Raw genomic sequence first — 20,183 nt, 5'->3', positions numbered from 1 at the left:
AGATATTACATTTTTTCAGTAACAATATGCAACAATATTCGAAATGGTTCGTTCATACAAATCAAAGCCTCCCCAGTCTTCCATTATTATCTTTATATTAGCCCTTGTCTTGTTTAAGAAGGCATCTCATATTTCCAATCTTCTATCCACTTTCTTATCGGAAAACGTGAGAGCTTATCAGAAAACACACAGATATCACGCACCTTAGTCGAGGCTAGGAAAACACGGAAAAATTATAAATACGCATAGGACATTTCCGTGATAGGAAAATCAAGTTATGACATGGTCGAAACTAGGCTTCCTTAAAAGTAACTATTATTTCCATCTTCGGATAATTGAAGTTGAGGCGTGAAAATTAACAAACTACTCATGGCAGATTCACCGCCTGAGGCCAGCACAGCTACGCAAGCTCCTCCTCCATCCAAATCTGTTCAAAGCCTCACTCTTTACACCCTCTAAAGAAGTATCCATTTCCATTAACTCTTTCCTAACGACATCCTCCCACCTCATCCGGGAATGACCTGGGTTTTGTTTGACCCTAGGCAGTTGGCCGACAATAACCATCTTTGGCAATCTGCCATCCTTCATACGTCGAACAGGTCCTAGCCATCTCAACCTCTCTGTCATTACAGCCCTAGAAAGCGGGATTGAACCACATTTTTCGTAGAGCTTACTATTTGAGATACGGTCAGTCAGTCGGGTACCCAAAACAATCTGTAGGCAATTTTTCTCGAAAACATTTAGTGAATCCTCCTCCGTCTTTCGGAGCACCTACGCTTCGAAACCATACTTAACCACTGTCATCATTGTAGCTCCCAATATCTTAATCTTGGTTCGCAGCAGTGACGGTTCTGGCCTCTTTTACCCCTGGGGGAAATTTTTGATTAGCGCCTCCACCGCCCGTCTCCCTAAAATTTTCACGTCAAATTCTAACAAAATTTTCATTTGTTAACAAAATTTTGCAAACTGCACCCTCTGCTTTATTTTAATGAAAACGAAATTACAAAATGATCATAACCGATTGATTATTTATTTGAAATTTTATGCCCCTAACATTTCTGTGTCCGGGGCAAGTGCCCTCTCTGACTCCTTCGCAAACCGCGTCTGGTTTGCAGACTTATCTTCCTATTCTTTAAACTTTTTCAACTGTGAAAAAACACTCAGGGCCTTGGCTATTCTACTTTTAACATCATCACTGCACCTTAACTTCCATAGAATACGATTTACTTATTTCATGTATTTCCAATCAAAAATACCACAATCCGACATTCAGTACTTGTTAATCCCATATCAACCACTTGTAAACACAACTTTCTTAGCAAATTGCACGCTGCTTTTGGTAATAGTTGAAACAAAAATCAATTTTGTTACAAAAAAAAAAAGAATCGCTAAGGACATGCTGAAATTTAGCAATGATGCTAAATTGACACAGTTTAGTTAAAATGCTTGAACCTAGAAGTCAGTTTCGAACAGCGGAGAACGTTTCTTAGCAATTGTTAATGATTTTGCTTTTTTTCAGTTTTCTATTTTATTTTGGTCTCTTATAGGAAGAACACACGAAAGGTGGCTATGCAGATGCCATAGGGGAGAAAAGTGTATAAAAATACAGCTTGGATGTCACGACTTCTCCAGCTTACATCACTACAGGAACAAAAGCATATCTATACTGTATCATGGAAGAACACCATGTTAATTCCAGCTTGAATAAATTGGCGGATTCATAGGATACGGGCATTGACGGGGCCCGTTGTGGCCTGAAACTTTTTCCCACTTTTACCTTTGAAACGCACCCAATGAAATGCGACCGTCTGCCACCTCCTAGCGCCAGAAAGAGCTGCAAAGCTATTGTCCTGATTTCAGTACAAATAAGGATGATCTGGGCAGAGTCAAATTCCGCGTCGGTAGTTGGATTTCACGTCACCCAATGAAAAAAACACTTTCATGTGACTGAATTATCGGTTTGTTTCTGTTTTTAATATTATTACTACTACTATAACAACTCGTCGCAGCACCAGACCGCCTTCCGGCCAACACAGCTGTGCATCCTCCCCTCCGCCTTCACACCAATTATGTTCCGAGCGTCAATCTTTCCACGGAGCTCGGATTTCCTTTAAATCCCTTCTTATAACCTCTTCCCACAGCATTCAGAACGACATACTGGCGCCTGCAAATTCTGTTTCGAACAACAGTTGAAAATGCGTTTTTCTCCCCAGCAAAAATCTGATGAAAATACTCTTCCTTTTCTGCTATTTTAATCTTTTTCTTTTTGTTTGCCAGATCTAGGCAATTACCTACTAATAAGTAAAACATTCATGTTAAGCACTGTTAAAATTTTTAGAAAACTATATAAAAGGAGTTTTTTCGAAACTTTTTTTGGGTAAGACTTCAGTGAAATCATCAAAATTTACATAACAACATCGCTTGGTTGTTTTCGCTTGACAGAAAACAGCAGACCTAGTAAAGCGAAAAGAAAGGGCGCGATTCCCTACAAAAAGTCTGACTGGTTCGCGTGATTGAAAGCGAAATTCTCTTACCAGTGCATCTGGAGAAAACTTTTCTAATCCCAAACCTAATTTTTGCCGACAAATAATAGAATTTGTCAGCTCCAATCCCAAAAAAGCGAATCAGAAATCCACCCTCATGGCGACTCTTTCCGATGGTCGAAGAGAAATCCGATACTACGGCAAATTCGATTCCTTTCAGAACTAAGTTCACCATGTTCTGTCAGAATTAAGTTTAACAAGCATTACCCATCAGCTCCGTCATCGTAAGGATAAATGATAACATGATCGCCAACTTTAATGTCTGAGGGTGTCGAGTCAAATTCTTCTCCTATACAATCGACAATTCCAGCAACTTCATATCCCGGGTACAATGAAGACTCGCGGATTGCTTTGTGAACAGGACTCCCTGTAATTAGAAAATAACTAACTTATAAAGCAGACTAAAATGAAATGGAACAGCGAATGAAATAAAATATACATCGCCTACAAGTCTGCCTAGTGATAAATATTTGCCCTTGTATTAGGGTTCTCATACTTAGTGAGTTTTATACCTAACATCTTTTACTTAGCCACCATTGGACTTCTTAAGCTTAAAAACTTTTCCGCATGCTGACCAAAGGTCTGCGTTGCGCAGGTACCGATCTCCTGATTCAGTGCCTTCGGCCGGGAGTGTAATGCGTCATTGGGGGCAAATCATCCGACGTTTCCCGTGTTTGCCTTCCCCAGATTTCTCCAGGTACCCATTTAGAGCTGGCTCGATCACATTGATTGGTAGCATAATATCATTGGGTAAGTTTCTTAACAATATCCATGTGTTCTATATGTAGTTAGTTCCTCTACGACCCTACTAACAACAGCCAGAAGTCGGAAATCCTTAATTCAATTGGCACATTTCTGCTGTGTTTTTGTTAACCTTTTAAAATAAAGAAGCTTTCAAGATTCATGGCCTTTAAAATGATTTTAAATATCGTTTAAGTGACTTTTGAAATAGCTTCTAAAATACTACTTCTTTTAAGAAACCTAGGACTGTTTATTTGTCGAAAAGGAATCGAGTGTAATACAAGATAAAATTAAGTCAATTTGTTTTGCAGGATGTTGGTCAACAATGGTTTGACGAAGAGAGGCAGGACCCACTCTTACCCAATGAAAAAACTCAAAGCCCCTCAAATATAGAATCATGTCCAAGCCCTTTCTTTTAGTGCCCTGACATTAACTTATTTCATCCTCACCTTTGGTGAATTTTTCCTGATAACAAAAAAAAAATTATCAAAGAGTATAAATAAACAGTCCTTGCAAGTTCTGTCGGTTAGATCCCTCCTTAATGGCCAAAATCTTCATTCCTAAACTAGCCAGAGAGCCATAATAAACAAAACTTATGTGAGGACCAGAGAAAAGTATGAATCCCAGCTCATGATTCCAAGTCAAATTGCCCCCGCCCCCCATAAAAAAAGTTCCAATTCGAGCCCCACGTAGTCAGACAAAACAGGGTAAACCCACCCAAATTATTTGTAAAATCCGTCACCATTTAAATGAAGCCTACCGACTGTATAATGAGAAATACTCGCTTGGCTGCGCTACCCATTGCGTAGCGTAATACGAATGTTTTCAGAGCTGCCGATTGTTGATTCCAGAGCCGATGACAAGACAATAACGCCATCTGCATTAAAAATTAGTTTTGTTCGAGCATATCCCATGGCTTGCTTTTGAACTTTGAAAATACTTGGGATAAGCATAATTTTAACTTTCGAAAATAAAATCTAAACTTTTGCTAAAGTCCACATTTTCAAATATTTTCTCATAATTTTTGCATGTTTCACCCGTGTTTGTGGTGTTTTGAGAGCTTTGATGAATCCCCCCCCCCCCTCGATCTCAAAATGTAAAGCCGCCCAACAATATTGATATATATATGTGCTCCCACAAACCGCAATTATATTCAGAGTCTACTCGCCAAGGCCCGCCTACTCGCCCGATTGTATGTTACTCTTTTAGATCCACATACAAGTCAAATTGCCCCCGCCCCCCATAAAAAAAGTTCCAATTCGATCCCCAAGTAGTCAGACAAAACAGGGTAAACCCACCCAAATTATTTGTAAAATCCGTCACCATTTAAATGAAGCCTACCGACTGTATAATGAGAAATACTCGCTTGGCTGCGCTACCCATTGCGTAGCGTAATACGAATGTTTTCAGAGCTGCCGATTGTTGATTCCAGAGCCGATGACAAGACAATAACGCCATCTGCATTCAAAATTAGTTTTGTTCGAGCATATCCCATGGCTTGCTTTTGAACTTTGAAAATACTTGGGATAAGCATAATTTTAACTTTCGAAAATAAAATCTAAACTTTTGCTAAAGTCCACATTTTCAAATATCTTCTCATAATTTTTGCATGTTTCACCCGTGTTTGTGGTGTTTTGAGAGCTTTGATGAATCCCCCCCCCTCGATCTCAAAATGTAAAGCCGCCCAACAATATTGATATATATGTGCTCCCACAAACCGCAATTATATTCAGAGTCTACTCGCCAAGGCCCGCCTACTCGCCCGATTGTATGTTACTCTTTTAGATCCACATACAAGATATTTGTATTCAAATGATGAATAGCAGGGAGAAGGGGTACATGAACGACCCTCTGATGTCTGCAAAATGGCAAAAAAAGTGTTTTATTGGTTTATCTTTTCTCGTTGGGAATACAGTCTGAAAGTTTAACCATCTCACAGGCGCTGGTTAGTTTTGAAGAAAATTAATTATAAAAGAACCTTTATTTTAATTAAAATTATTCCGTAAATGCGAAAGATCCAAATTATCTCCAAAGAAAGAACTTCAGCATTTGTTTTGCATGATAAGAGAAAAGACAATGGCTGCAAAATTTTTTTTTTTTAAACTATGTAAAAATATTACAAGGTTGTTTAAATACATGAAAGGAACAAACCTACTAAGCTGCTTTAAAATCTAGGGTACTGGTACATTATACCTAACACAGCGCTATATACTGTCCAAGGAAACCCTTAACACGGGTATTTGCTATCTAAATTGATCGCAAAGCCTGGTTTCTCATTGAATTTACAATATTTCAACTGTTTTTTGGAAGTATAGGGGGGGGGGACGGTACCATGGTTAAATTAGGTTACGTATTTAATATATGCTATGCTTTACCCCCCACCCCCCTAATGTGCAAATATATAGCTCAAATTTGTTTCTAAACATTATATATTCATTCTATATTATTTTATTTCATTAGGACTTCTATCGTGTGTTAGGTATAATGCACCAGTATCAATCTGAGACCACAGGCGGCATTTCTTTTTTTTTTTTTTTTTTTTTTTTTTTTTTTTTTTTTTTAATGAAATAACCATGCAGTAAAGGACAAATATATTTTGAAATAAATACATCAAATCCTTTATATTATTGTATTATTGCTAGATTCCAAATGAGGTGAAAGCGTGGCCCAGTCTTGGCTCGCGGTGGCCCCACACAATGGTTCAAGAGCTACTACACGACAAAATGAATATATTAACAAACAATTACATTGAAGAAGGCCCCTTGATAACGAAATTTCGTTACCAATAACATTAATGGCACATATTTGCCGAGTTTTTTGCTATCCTTAAAATACAGGTATTCCATAATTACTCAACTGAAACTAAATTTTTTTAAGCAAAGATGGTCAATCCATGAAAAAAAAGCAAAAAAAAACAAAAAATCTATTTAATGTAACAGAGTAGCCTATATGCAACCATAATAGAAGGTGGGTCTATCAATGGCAATTGAAGCTTCTTGTTTTCAAGAAGAAAGGAAAAAAAAGAAAAAGTACACAATCTTACCTGGGATGGGTTCCAGACCAGCGGCTCCAAAAGATCCAACGCGCTCACGAAGGCATGATGAGGAAGAGAAAGAGCTAACACGGTCACGGATACATGATGAGGATCCAAACGAATTCATCCTTTCACGCTCACACAAACTTCCACCAGAGCCAGAACCAGTGCTCGTAACTGAATTTGACCTCTGAAGTCTGTAACAAGCTCCAACATACATCACCTGGGAGAAATATGCGTTCAAAAAAGGTTGATAGAAATTTATACTGCTGTACCTGAACTATAATTATCATCTACACTAGCATCACTTCGAATATTCTCAGAGAGTTGGAGACAATTATGTCTTCCCGAAATGAATCTAAAATCTCGACCAAAATAACTTTTGGGATAAAAAATGCTTTACTAAATGACAATGCACATATTCAAACCTTCGAATCTTTTTTTAATATCGGACCAACTCAACGAAAAAAGCCCTAGAAACACACCAGCCCCTAACTACAAGTAGCCTAGACAATTTGGAAGAGTGACTGAAAGAATAACAACCCCACCAGTGAGCGTTACCCCTTTTTCTATGTTCAAAATTATTAGATTTGCTTGTAGAGAGCTACAAAAAATACGTCTAGCCCATCGGTCTGATAAGTGTACACGAATCTGTGGCTCCTGCCTCCTGGGCTACATTCAGTCTTGAGTCAAAGCTTCCACCGTACACGAGGAAACCTTGTGCGCAAAAGTCCGGACCAATTCGCAAATTTCGGGTGTTCGTTGCTCCCCAAGCTAACGCGACCACGCACGCATATACGAGAACTTCGTTGATGAAGTGTTCTAGTACAGAGTGGCCAGATGGGGTGCATTTGTGCCACTTCGGCATTTTTTTTTCAGGCGGTTGCGCTTTGAAAGTTCTCAAAGCCGCACATTTTTTGAAGGGAAAATCGTTCATTCGACAAATAATTGAGCTTTCGGCGCATTTTCGCATTTATTTCGGCGCATCTTTAAACCAGACGTCTGGTAACATTTTTCCACTATTGTTCAATTTCAACAGCAGCCGAATGTAACAGTTTGCGTCGATAGTATCAGCGACTGTGGTCGGTGGAAATTAGATGGCAATCCAAACCACCCTCTTGAATTCATTTTTTAGCGCAAAATGACACAAATCCTAAAAATACCCCCAAAACACACCTTATGGAGTTCTCTGACATGTTTTTATTAAGTGACAAGGTTATTGGTGTATGCACCTATTTAGTAAGACAAGAATTACGAAACGATGATAATAATTAAAACAAGTATTAAATATACATCGTTATAGTTCGCATCACCGTCCTTCGTTCACAAAGACTAAATTAAGATTCAACGCTATACGAAACTTATACCATGGATTAAAATAGAGCAAATTTTGCGAAGCCTTATTTTTATGTAGTAAGCCAAGAATAATGACAAGGCGTTAATGGTTCCAGCGTACGTGACTGAAGTCCTCTTTCCAATACTACTCTGCCAAGAAATTGTTTTAAACCGCAAGACGTAATTTAAACCGGTTTTTTTTTTCATTCGTAAATACAAACAATACGGTCGTTGTTACCATGCATATGAAACAAAATTGTACAAAAAGAAAGGAGTATAGACCATTCTTCAGTAATTTTTGAAAATGTTATTATCTTACATGGGTTTATGGCTTTTGGGTGGAGTGGGAGACTGAAAAAGATTCTTTCATACTTATTTCGTTATATTTTTCAAGAAATGGGGTAACTTTCTAGAATTCAGTACTAAAATCATGGTTGCAGCAATAGTTGAAACCCAGTAAAGAATGTGAATTAAAAACTGGTCTCCTCCTTCCTCCCAAGGTCTATGCCCATGCTACCTTAAGCAAGTACTTTAAAAATCACTTCCTGTATATACTTTGTGAAGATGAACTTGTGATGAATTTGTGAAAGGATAACAAGTGAGCGGCTCGATAGCCAAAGTTGATTTCTATACAACATAAAGCGAAGAAGCTACGATCTGAGTGTGTTTAAGCAGGCTACATTTTGGCATGAGTATACTTCTAAGAATCGCTTGAAATTCAATCGCCGAATACTTTTGTCCTCGGGTGGTTCAATAATCATTTGATTGAAACAAGACACGAGTGTAAAAATATTTTAAGAAATAAGGTAAAGTATAACGGGTCTGCTTGCAAAATGTGTGAAATATATTCGTTAAAATATATTTATTAATAATGCGTGTATATTATAAAATTATGAGTTTTTGCATAATTTTGGGATTGCCTAATTACCTAGCCGCGATATGTTCAGTGTTCTTTTAATGCGCGTGTCTTCATAGGCTAGAGGCTAGGACGGGTTTCTACAGTTGGGCATTTTAATTTCCAACATTCACTTGCACAGAGGAGAACGGAAATTCAATTGCTATTCATGAATGACGACTCGGAGCTTCAAGTGCAGAGCATTTCCAACTGTGCAATATTCGTTTCGGCTTATCAAAAACCGATGCAGCTTGCACAATCCTTCTCTTGATTTCCTTGGCTATTTCACGATAATAATCAATCAAACTTCCAAGGTACTTTTCTAGGGTACTTAACTTCATTGACCTGTTCAATTACTTTATCTTTGCGTTTCAGTGTCAGCGGATAATCAGATGTAGCCATGTTCTTTGTGTTACTGATATTCACTGTGAGCCCTACTTTTTCGGCCATTCCCTCGATGGAGTCAAGTAGCAGCTTCAGCCGCTGTTTTACTTCTTCGAGAAGAACAACGTCGTCAGCGAAGTCCAAGTCAGAGATCGGTCGGCTGCAAATCTTCACTCCAGAGTCTGAAGACTACTTTAGAATGTAGTCCATAACAATAACAAACAGGAATGAGGATAGTACACGTCCCTGTTTGACACCAGACATTATATTGAAGAAACGCGCATTCCCATTTTCTGCATCCATTATCTTTATAAAGTGCAATTATCATTTTAAGTAGTTTATCAGGTACTCCGTGATAATTTAAAATCTTTTGATCACCAGAATCGAATGCCTTTGTTTACATTTTTTTTTTTCCCCATTCCCTGGGCTCTTCAACTATTTTCTCGGAAATTCCAACTCGATCCCTGAGTCGTGATAATGGTAAAATTAACTGACTTCCACCATTTCACCAATGAATGAAAATATAATAGTTTAGAAACAAATTTTGGCTGGAACCAGTCTTAAAAATCCAGAGGAAATTTGTGAAGAATTTGCTAACCATTTTTCGACAGTTGGATGGAGAGTGAAAGAGTCGATTATAAGCAAACCAGGCGACCAGGCTTTTCAAAATTACCTTCATAAGGATATGGAAATCTCTTTAAATCTACTCCCAGTTCAAGAATCTGAAGTTCAAGAATCTGAAGTTCGAAACATTGTTTATGGTATGAAAGCTACCGCTTCTGGCTCTGATATTGTTTCAATTAGAGTAATAAAAATACTTTGGGATGTGATTGCTCAAAATTTTGTTTCATTAATTAATCAGTGTCTAAAAGAGGGAGTGTTTCCGAGTTGTTTTAAATCAGCAAAAGTTATACCAATACATAAAGGAGGGAATACTGGCGATGGTGAAAATTATAGACCAATATCGATTTTACCCGTTATGTTTATGATACTAGAAAAATGCTTTTCGGTCAGAATTTATCAATATCTGGAAGACCAGAGAATATTTACTCCTACACAATTTGGATTCCGTCAAGATCGCACCACTGAGCAAGCAAATATATATTTGACTAGCATTATTAATATGGCGTTAGATAATGGATATAAAGTGTCAACTGTATTTGTAGATATTGTAAAGGCTTTTGCTACGGTCAGTCATGATATTCTGTTAATGAAGTGTGAAACTTATGGTATTAAGGGTCCAGATCTTCCGTTTTACCTCCTTTTTTGTCTTGTAGGAAATAATATATTCAAACTGGTAATATGGGTTCTAATGAAAGTTGTATTGAGTGTGGAGTTCCACAGGGTTCGGTACTTGGACCCTTGTTATTTTTGATTTTTGTGAATGACCTTCCAAAGTCTTTAAGTAAACTGGGAACAAGAATGAGTGAGATTGTCAAAAAGGATAGCGCGGCTACAGTGCCTATGTTTGCTGATGATACTTCTTTAGTGGTGATCACAAAGTCAGAGAGATTGCTCCTAGAAAGTGTACGAGAATCACTAAATGAGGTTTCAAGATGGTTGAGAGTGAATCAGCTAAAGGTGAACCCCTCTAAGAGTAATTTTTTTATATTTTCGAGGACATAGAACTGTTATCCATGGATACAGCATATAGCATATGCAGACGATATGATTTCTCGTCAAAAGGCAGGAAATTATCTTGACATTATTATACATGAGACTCTCAGTTTTCGATCCCGCATTGAAACTCCATCCTGGATTTTATCGCGTAATTTGGGGATGATTCTTAAACTTAAATATATGTTTCCAACTAGTATACTTAGGCTTCTCTATTTTTCGTTAATCAATCCCTATATTTTGTATTGTTCTTCTGTATGCTTGGGTACATTTTCTTCAATTTTTAATCCTGTACGAATTATCCATAACAAGTCTATTAGAGGATTATCTGGAAAATCAGAAAGAGAATCGGTTCGAGAAAGGTCTATAGGGATTTTAGGATATTGCCAGCGGCGGGTCTTCATAATTTTTATATATTAGTGTTTATGTATAGATATAATATGAAGCAGCTGCCGGAGTGCTTTAACGGTTGGTTTTACAGCCGATGGAATATACATAACCAAAATACTAGGGGTAAAATGATTATTATACTCCACCTATATTGTCTGCCAGGTCGACGTTTTCTTTTATTATAAAGGGTATAAATTTATGGAATAAATTTGGATAATGATATGAAGAAACTAGAAAATATTAGTGGTTTTAAAGGAAATTGAAAGAAAAATTATTAAGTAAGTATGAATTCTAGTTTTGTTTCTTTTGGAGGTGACTTGATTTGATTTAATTTAAATTAAGTTGTAATTGCTTGTTGGTTTGTGAGTGCGACCCCACAACATGAATATGGTATGTAGTTGCTGTCCCTGTACTATTATTATTATTCTTTATTTATTTTTTTTCTTTCTTTTCTTTTCTCTCTTTTTTCTTTCTTTCTTATTATAGTGAATTTAAATGACGTTATATGTAGGTATTATTTTTTTTTTTTTTACCTGTTTCACCCCACGTCAACCGTTTGGTTTTGTGTGAATCATATTGATTTTTGTATTTAAACTTTTTGTTAATTAAATATATCACTATCACTATATATTTGCACATTAGGGGGGAGGGGTATAGCATAGCATATATTAAATACGTAACCTAACCTAGGTACCTATTTCCCACCTAAGCACCAAAAAACTGAAGTTTAAATATAGTTCCCGGTCTGAGAAACCCCTTGTTTATTCAGCGTCAGACCGGGTAATGCCTATTTGATCTTTGCGTTTCTCAAGTGGCTGTCTCGTGTGTTTTCCAGCTAATAGAACAGTACCCAATTACGCAAGTCTGGTTGTATAGGTTTTCTGTTTGTTTCTTCATGTTTTCTTTATTACTATTGTTCATAGGATTGCCTTTCTTTTTATTTACCTTTTGTTGCTTTCCTTTTTTTCTGTCAGTGTCCATTTATGATATTCGACGGGTTTTCAGGTTTGATCAATATTCTATATAATAAAAACTGCATGGGATGATGGTGCTTATGTAATTTTTTAGTCTTTATTGTTGGTAACCCAGGTGTATTTGAGGGCCCTGTCCTGAAAATGGATGTGTAAGAATGAAAACAAGATCATACAAAGACCAAACCATGTCGAACGCTGTGTTGCTCTTCCCTGGGGTAAGTCTAGGGCTGTTCTTAGGCGTTCTATTTTACTAAGCACAGATGTTAAGTTGATGCCCCTTCAGTTACCACAGATTAGCGCATCGCCCTTCTTGAAGAGTTTGAGCACTATGCCCCTGGTCCAATCTTTTGGGACTTTTTCGTTAGAAGACACATAGGAGAGCAGTCCAAACAGTTATGCAGGCTCGAAGGGATGTCTTCAGCATCTCTGTCTTGATCCCATCGACTCCAGATGTACGTCCATTTTTCAACTACTTCACAGCTGTCGTCACTTCTTTGGTGCTGTGGGGGGGGGGGGTCAACACTTACGTCAATTAGTTGGAAAGTTCAGATCAAATATGGGCCAGGAGCGGCAAAAGGATTTAGCGTTAATGAATAAAGAACTCAAAGAATTGGAAGCAATCACCTGGGAAGAGAAAACTTTCCGACCTGGTTCAAAGAAAAGTAGAGCCATATTGAAACTTTAGGCGAGTAGATATAAAGTCCTATAATAATTCAAACCGAAAACAAGGCCACATTAACAATCAGGTTTCTGATCTTTCGTTATCAGAGGCAACGCTGTAGAGTTGTCTATACTAAAGGCCATACGGCTCCAATGTTTTATTATTTATTATTATTTTTTTTTTTTTTCCAGAGGCACTTCATATGGAAGGGGTCGTCGTAGAAACTTCAAAGAGGACTCATTCGATTGAAAATCGAGAGTTCTAGTGCCCTTTTTAATAGTCGAAAATCATTGGAGGGCAACTAGCCCCCCCCCACGCCCAGGGTTTTAAGTTATGCTCTGGGGGCATATTAGGTTTTTATAGAAGGCGTTGTCGTAGAAACTTCAAAACAGCCTCAATCGATTGGAAATTAAAGGGCTAGTGCCCTTTTTAATAATCGAAAGTGATTGGAGTGTAACTAGCCCCCCCCCCCACGCCCCACGCCCACTATTCCCGCAAACATATCCCCTCAAAATTTTGAGAGAGCATTTTGTTGGGTGCGTTTGATGTCCTCATAGATATTATGATTTTTAGGAGGACACTCCCCAAAAACCCTCCGGGTAAGGGTTGTAAATTATATATTGGTGGCAGCTAAGGTTTTTATAGAAGGCATTGCCATAGAAACTTCAAAAAAGGCTCATTTGATTGGAAATTCATAAAGCTAGTGCCCTTTTTACTATTCGAAAGTGATTGGCGGGCAAATAGCCCCCCCCCAAGCCACTCATTCCCCCACACACAACACATAAAAAATTTTGGATATCCATTTTGTTCAGCAGAGTTGATTTCCCGAAAGAACATATGTTTTTGAGGAGGAGACTCCCTCAAAATCCTCAGGGCCAGGGTTTTAAGCTATGCCCTGGGGGCATATAAGGTTTTTAAAGAAGGTGTTGTCGTAGAAACTTCAAAACAGGCTCATTCGATTGGAAATCGAGAGTTCTAGTGCCCTTTTTAATAGTCGAAAATGATTGGAGGGCAACTAGCCCCCCCCCCACCCCCATAATTCCCCCCAACACATCCAATCAAAATTTTGAGATAGCCGGTATGTTCAGCGTAGTTGATTTCCAAATATAAAATTATTTTTGAGGAGGACACTCCCCCACAACCCTCAGGGCAAGGGTTTTAAGTTATGCCCTGGGGGCATATAAGGTTTTTTATAGAAGGCGTTGTCGTAGAAACTTCAAAACAGGCTAATTGGATTGTAAATTAAAGAGCTAGTGACCTTTTTAATTGTCGAAAGTGATTGGAGAGTAACTAGCTCACCTCCCCCCCCCCCGCTCCGCCTGTCCCCAAACATCTCCAACAAAAATTTTCTGATAGCTATTTTGCTCAGTAGTGTTGATTTCCAGATAGACAATATACTTTTGAGGAGGACACTCCCCCACAACCCTCAGGGCAAGGGTTTTAAATTATGCCCTGGGGGCATATAAGGTTTTTATAGAAGGCGTTGTTGTAGGAAATTCAAAACAGGCTCATTCGATTGGAAATTAAAGGGCTAGTGTCCTTTTTAATAGTCAAAAATGACTGGAGGGCAACTCCCCCCCCACTCTCATCATTCCCCCAAACACATCCAATCAAAATTTTGAGATAGCAATTTTGTTTAGCGTAGTTGATTTCCAGATAGAAAATATGTTTTGAGGAGGATACTCCCCCACAACATTCAGGGCAAGGGTTTAAAGTTATGCCCTGGGGGCATATAAGGTTTTTATAGAAGGCGTTGTCGTAGAAACTTCAAAACAGGATCATTCTATTGTAAATTAAAGAGCTAGTGACCTTTTTAATAGTCGAAAGTGTTTGGAGTGTAACTAGCCCCCCCCCCACGCCCATCATTTCCCCAAACATATCCAATCAAAATTTTCAGATAGCAATTCAACGTAGTTGATTTCCAGATAGGAAATATATTTTTGAGGAGGACACTCCACTGAAAACCTCAGAGCAAGGGTTTTAAGTTATGCCCTGGGGGCATATAAGGTTTTTATAGAAGGCGTTGTCATAGAAACTTCAAAACAGGCTCATTCGATTGGAAATTACAGGGATAGTGCCCTTTTTAATAGTCAAAAATGATTGGAGGGCAACTAGCCCCCCCCACGCCCATCATTCCTCCAAAAATATTCCAATCAAAATTTTGATATAGCCATTTTGTTCGGCGTAGTTGATTTCCAGATAGAAAATATATTTTTGAGGAGGACACTCCCCCACAGCCCTCAGGGCAAGGGTTTTAAGTTATGCCCTGGGGACATATAAGGTTTTTTATAGAAGGCGTTCTCGTAGAAACTTCAAAACAGGCTCATTCGATTGGAAATTAAAGGGCTAGTGCCCTTTTTAATAGTTTAAAGTGATTAGAGTGAAACTAGCCCTCCCCCCGACGCCCATCATTTCCCCAAACACATCCAATCAAAATTCTAAGATAGTCATTTTGTTCAGCGTAATTGATTTCCAGATAGAAAATATATGTTTGAGGAGGACACTCCCCCATAACCCTCAGGGCAAGGGTTTTAAGTTATGCCCTGTGGGCATGTAAGGTTTTTTATAGAAGGCGCTGTCGTAGAAACATCAAAACAGGCTCATTCGATTGGAAATCTAGAGTTCTAGTGCCCTTTTTAATAGTCGAAAATGATTGGAGGGCAACTAGCCCCCCCCCACGCACATAATTCCCCCAAACACATCCAATCAAAATTTTGAGATAGCCATTTTGTTCAGCGTAGTTGATTTCCAGATAGAAAATTATTTTTGAGGAGGATACTCCCCCACAACCCTCCGGGCAAGGGTTTTAAGTTATGCCCTGGGGGCATATAAGGTTTTTTATAGAAGGCGTTGTCGTAGAAACTTCAAAACAGGCTCATTCGATTGGAAATTAAAGAGCTAGTACCCTTTTTAATATTCGAAAGTGATTGGAGGGCAACTAGCCCCCCCATGCCCATCATTCCTCCAAACGCATCCAATCAAAATTTTGAGATAGCCATTTTGTTCAGCGTAGTTGATTTCCTAATAGAAAATATATTTTTGAGGAGGACACTCCCCCACAACCCTTAGGGCAAGGGTTTTAAGTTATGCCCTGGGGGCATATAAGGTTTTTATAGAAGGCGTTGTCGTAGGAAATTCAAAACAGGCTCATTCGATTGGAAATTAAAGGGTTAGTGCCCTTTTTAATAGTAAAAAATGACTGGAGGGCAACTCCCCCCCCCACTCTCATTATTCCCCCAAACACATCCAATCAAAATTTTGAGATAGCTATTTTGTTCAGCGTAGTTGATTTCCAGATAGAAAATATATTTTGAGGAGGAAACTCCCCCACAAACATCAGAGCAAGGGGTTTAAGTTATGCCCTGGGGGCATATAAGGTTTTTATAGAAGGCGTTGTCTTAGAAACTTCAAAACAGGGTCAATCGATTGGAAATTAAAGAGCTAGTTCCCTTTTTAATAGTCAAAAATGATTGGAGGGCAACTAGCCCCCCCCCCCCACTCCCATCATTTTTCCAAAAATATCCAATCAAAATTTTGAGATAGCCATTTTGTTCAGCGTAGTTGATTTCCAGATAGAAAATATGTTTTTGAGGAGGACACTCCCCCAAAACCCTCAGGGCAAGGGTTTTAAGCTATGCACTAGGGGCGTATAAGGTTTTTATAGACGGCGTTGTCATACAAACTTCAAAACTGGCTCAATCGATTGGAAATTAAAGGGATAGTGCCATTTTTAATAGTCGAAAATGATTGGAGGGCAACTAACCCCCCCCCACGCCCATCATTCTCCCAAACACATCCAATCAAAATTTTGAGATAGCCATTTTGTTCAGCGTAGTTGATTTCTAGATAGAAAATTATTTTTGAGGAGGATACTCCCCCACATCCTTCAAGGCAAGGGTTTTAAGTTATGCCCTGGGGGCATATAATGTTTTTATAGAAGGTGTTGTAGTAGAAACTTCAAAACAGGCTCATTCGATTGGAAATTAAAGAGCTAGTGCCCTTTATAATAGTCGAAAGTGATTGGAGTGTAACTCGCCCACCTCCCCCCCCCCACGCCCATCATTTCCCCAAACAAATCCAATCAACATTTTCACATATTCATTTTGATTAGTGTAGTTGATTTCAAGATAGGAAATATATTTTTGAGGAGGACACTCCCCCACAACCCTCACGGCAAGGGTTTTAAATTATGCCCTGGGGGCATATAAGGTTTTTATAGAAGGCGTTGTTGTAGGAAATTCAAAACAGGCTCATTTGATTGGAAATTAAAGGGCTAGTGCCCTTTTTAATAGTCAAAAATGACTGGAGGGCAACTCCCCCCCCCACCCCCATCAGTCCCCCAAACACCTCCAATCAAAATTTTGAGAGAGCAATTTTGTTTAGCGTAGTTGATTTCCATATAGAAAATATGTTTTGAGGAGGATACTCCCCCACAACCTTCAGGGCAAGGGTTTAAAGTTATGCCCTGGGGGCATATAAGGTTTTTATAGAAGGTGTTGTCATAGAAACTTCAAAACAGGCTCATTCGATTAGAAATTAAAGGGATAGTGCCCTTTTTAATAGTCAAAAATGATTGGAGGGCAACTAGCCCCCCCCACGCCCATCATTCCTCCAAAAACATTCCAATCAAAATTTTGATATAGCCATTTTGTTCAGCGTAGTTGATTTCCAGATAGAAAATATATTTTTGAGGAGGAAACTCCCCCAAAACCCTCAGAGCAAGGGTTTTAAGTTATGCCCTGGGGGCATATAAGGTTTTTATAGAAGGCGTTGTCATAATTTGTTGATTTCCAGATAGAAAATATATTTTGAGGAGGATACTCCCCCACAACCTTCAGGGCAAGGGTTTTAAGTTATGCCCTGGGGGCATATAAGGTTTTTATAGAAGGCGTTGTCGTAGAAACTTCACAACAGGCTCATTCGATTGAAAATTAAAGAGCTAGTACCCTTTTTAATAGTCGAAAGTGATAAGGTTTTTATAGAAGGCGTTCTCGTAGAAACTTCAAAACTGGCTAATTAGTTTGGAAACTAATGGGATTGTGCTCTTTTGAATAGTTTAAAGTGTTGGGTGTGCAACTAGCCCCCCCCCCTCCCCGATCCCGATCATTTCCTCAAACACATCGAATAAAAATTTCGAGATGGCTATCTTTTTCAGCGTAGTTGATTTCCAGATAGAAAATATATTTTGAGGAGGACACTCCCCCACAACCCTCAGGGCAAGGGTTTTAAGATATGCCCTGGGGGCATATAAGGTTTTTATAGGCGTTGTCATAGAAACTTTAAAACAGGCTCATTCGATTGGAAATTAAAGGGCTAGTGCCCTTTTTAATAGTCGAAAGTGATTGGAGTGTCACTAGCCCCCTCCCCCCCCACGCCGATCATTTCCCCAAACACATACAATCAAAATTTTGTTCAGCGTAGTTGATTCCCAGATAGAGAATATATTTTTGAGGAGGACACTCGCCCACAAGCCTCAGGGTAAGGATTTGAAGTTATGCCTTGGGGGCATATAAGGTTCTTTTAGAAGGTGCTGTCATAAAACTACAAAACAGGCTGTATCTAATGCATATTGAGGGGCTAGTGCCGGTTATATAAATAAAAAGGGATTGGAGTGCAACTAGCCCCCTTCCTCCGACGCCCATCATTTCCCCAAACTCATCCAATCAAAATTTTGAGACAGTCATTTAATTAAACGTAGTTTTAAGTTCTGGAAATTAGGTCTTTGAGGATGACAACTCCCCCACAGCCCTCAGGGCAAGGGTTGTAATTTAAGGATTCTCCGAATTCTTCTCATTCTTTCTCATGGATTGGATGTTCGTATAAACTTTAGAGAGGTCTCATTTGACTGAACATTGAAAGTTTTTATTCACTTTTTAAGGGTCAAAAGAGATTGGAGGGTAACTAGCCCCCCCCCCTCCTCCAAGCCATAAATGCATCAGATAAAAATTTTGAGATAGACATTTTGTTAAAATAGTTCAAAGTTCTGATAACAAAAAACTCCAGTGTCGACACATCCCACCAGGGCCCGGCGGTAGGCGTTTTAAGTTATGCCCTGGGGCATAACTTATTAAGGGGGGTTTATAACTTATGGGAAGGGGTTTTGTATGGGAAGAACACATAGGAAATCTTTAATCAAACTTTAAGGTTAAAATTCATACTCTGTGATAGATGCAAAATCGCTTTGGCACACAAAATCCTATTAAGGTCAATTCCAAACAGTCGTGATCCCTTTGTGTCAGCAAGTGAAATGGTCTAAACCCCCTTATTGGAGCTATTTTTTCAATCCATTCATTGTTGTCAATCGCTGTTCACAAGTTATGCAAGCTGTCCATTCTTCATATATAAAGTTTTTATCAAAGAGGTAATCGTAGACTTTGAAAAAAGCCTCATTCGATTTAAATTGAAAGTTCTAGATCTGTTTTTTAAAGTGAAGAATAAGTACCCCCCCTCCTCCATGCCATAAAAACTTGAAACTTTTTGCAATCAAAAACGAACAAAAATTAATTAAAAAAAACTTTCGGAAAAATAAGTTTTTCAAAGAAAAGTAAAGGCCATTTTAAACTTAAGCTCAGTTAATCCGTTAACCTGTTAAAATTCAAACTCAAAACGACCAGAAATTACTATTAAAGAATAAATGAAACCCAAAACGAACAGAAATTAAATAAACAATCATAGCAAAAAACATACAAAGAGTAATAATATAAATGAATAAATAGATCTTTAAGCGACTAGTGCTTATATTGAATATGAAAATCAAGCTTAAAACGAAAACAAATGTTTTGCTATTAAAGTATAAATGAAACTTAAAACGAACAGAAATTAAATATACAATCAATGCGGACAAACATACAATATATATTAATGTAAATGGATAAATAAATCTTAAAACGAGTGAAACTTAAAAAGAATATGCAAATCAAGTTTGAATCGAATAAAAATAACTACAAACAAGAGTTTGGGTATGGCCTCACTGCAGAAGCCTATAACCTACTGCGTCATTGGCGCTTTACTGAAAACGAATTATATTAAAAATGTTTTCTTTTGTACTTCATATTGAAAATAAATATTAAAATTACAGTAAAATTTTGAACTGATGAGCTTTTAGCAATTAATATCATTATGCATCAAATATTCAGTTTAATTTGTTAGTTCTTTTCAAGATTGGTCAAGACAAATATAGTTTCACTACAACAAAATTTGGATACTGTCCCCTTCTTTAACTGTCAAAACCTAAATCCTTCTGCGTCATTGGTGCTTCACTGAAAACGAATTGCTCGTATATTACAAATTAACTATTTTCCAGTTCTTACAGCATTGAAAATGAAAATAAAAATTACAGTGAAAAAAAATCTTTAACTGATGGATCTTTCAACAATTAATATCTTCATATATCTAATATTCAATTTGATTTTGTTTATACTTTCCAAGACTGTTCAAGACTCATATAGTTTTGCCATTTTTTTTTAACTCTGCCATTTTTTCTAACTAATCGTGTTAGTTTGTTATGAAAACATTCTATGGCTTCGAGGCATTTCTATTTTAGCGAAAAACTGCACCTCAAACTTTGTGGAACATGCATTTTCTTGCATGAAACACCAAAATATAATAA

At 38.0% G+C, this 20,183-nt stretch overlaps 1 protein-coding gene across 2 annotated transcripts in view; it reads right to left on the bottom strand.

Annotated features, from left to right (window-relative positions):
* Window positions 1–20,183, bottom strand: part of Drat (Death resistor Adh domain containing target) — an 84,153-nt gene that overhangs the window by 30,690 nt on the left and 33,280 nt on the right. For both annotated transcript variants that reach the window (XM_089085746.1, XM_089085747.1), the window contains exons 3-4: window positions 6,328–6,541; window positions 2,751–2,910 (exon numbers count right to left, since the gene is read on the bottom strand). In XM_089085746.1, coding sequence (XP_088941872.1) covers window positions 2,751–2,910; window positions 6,328–6,541 — 374 coding nt within the window. The remainder of the gene's footprint in view (window positions 1–2,750; window positions 2,911–6,327; window positions 6,542–20,183) is intronic.

This window comes from Artemia sp. Qi Xiang Cuo, chromosome 3 (genome assembly GCF_049724085.1).
Source record: "Artemia sp. Qi Xiang Cuo chromosome 3, ASM4972408v1, whole genome shotgun sequence".
NCBI lineage: Eukaryota > Metazoa > Arthropoda > Branchiopoda > Anostraca > Artemiidae > Artemia > Artemia sp. Qi Xiang Cuo.
This window is presented reverse-complemented; position numbering and strand designations above follow the sequence as displayed.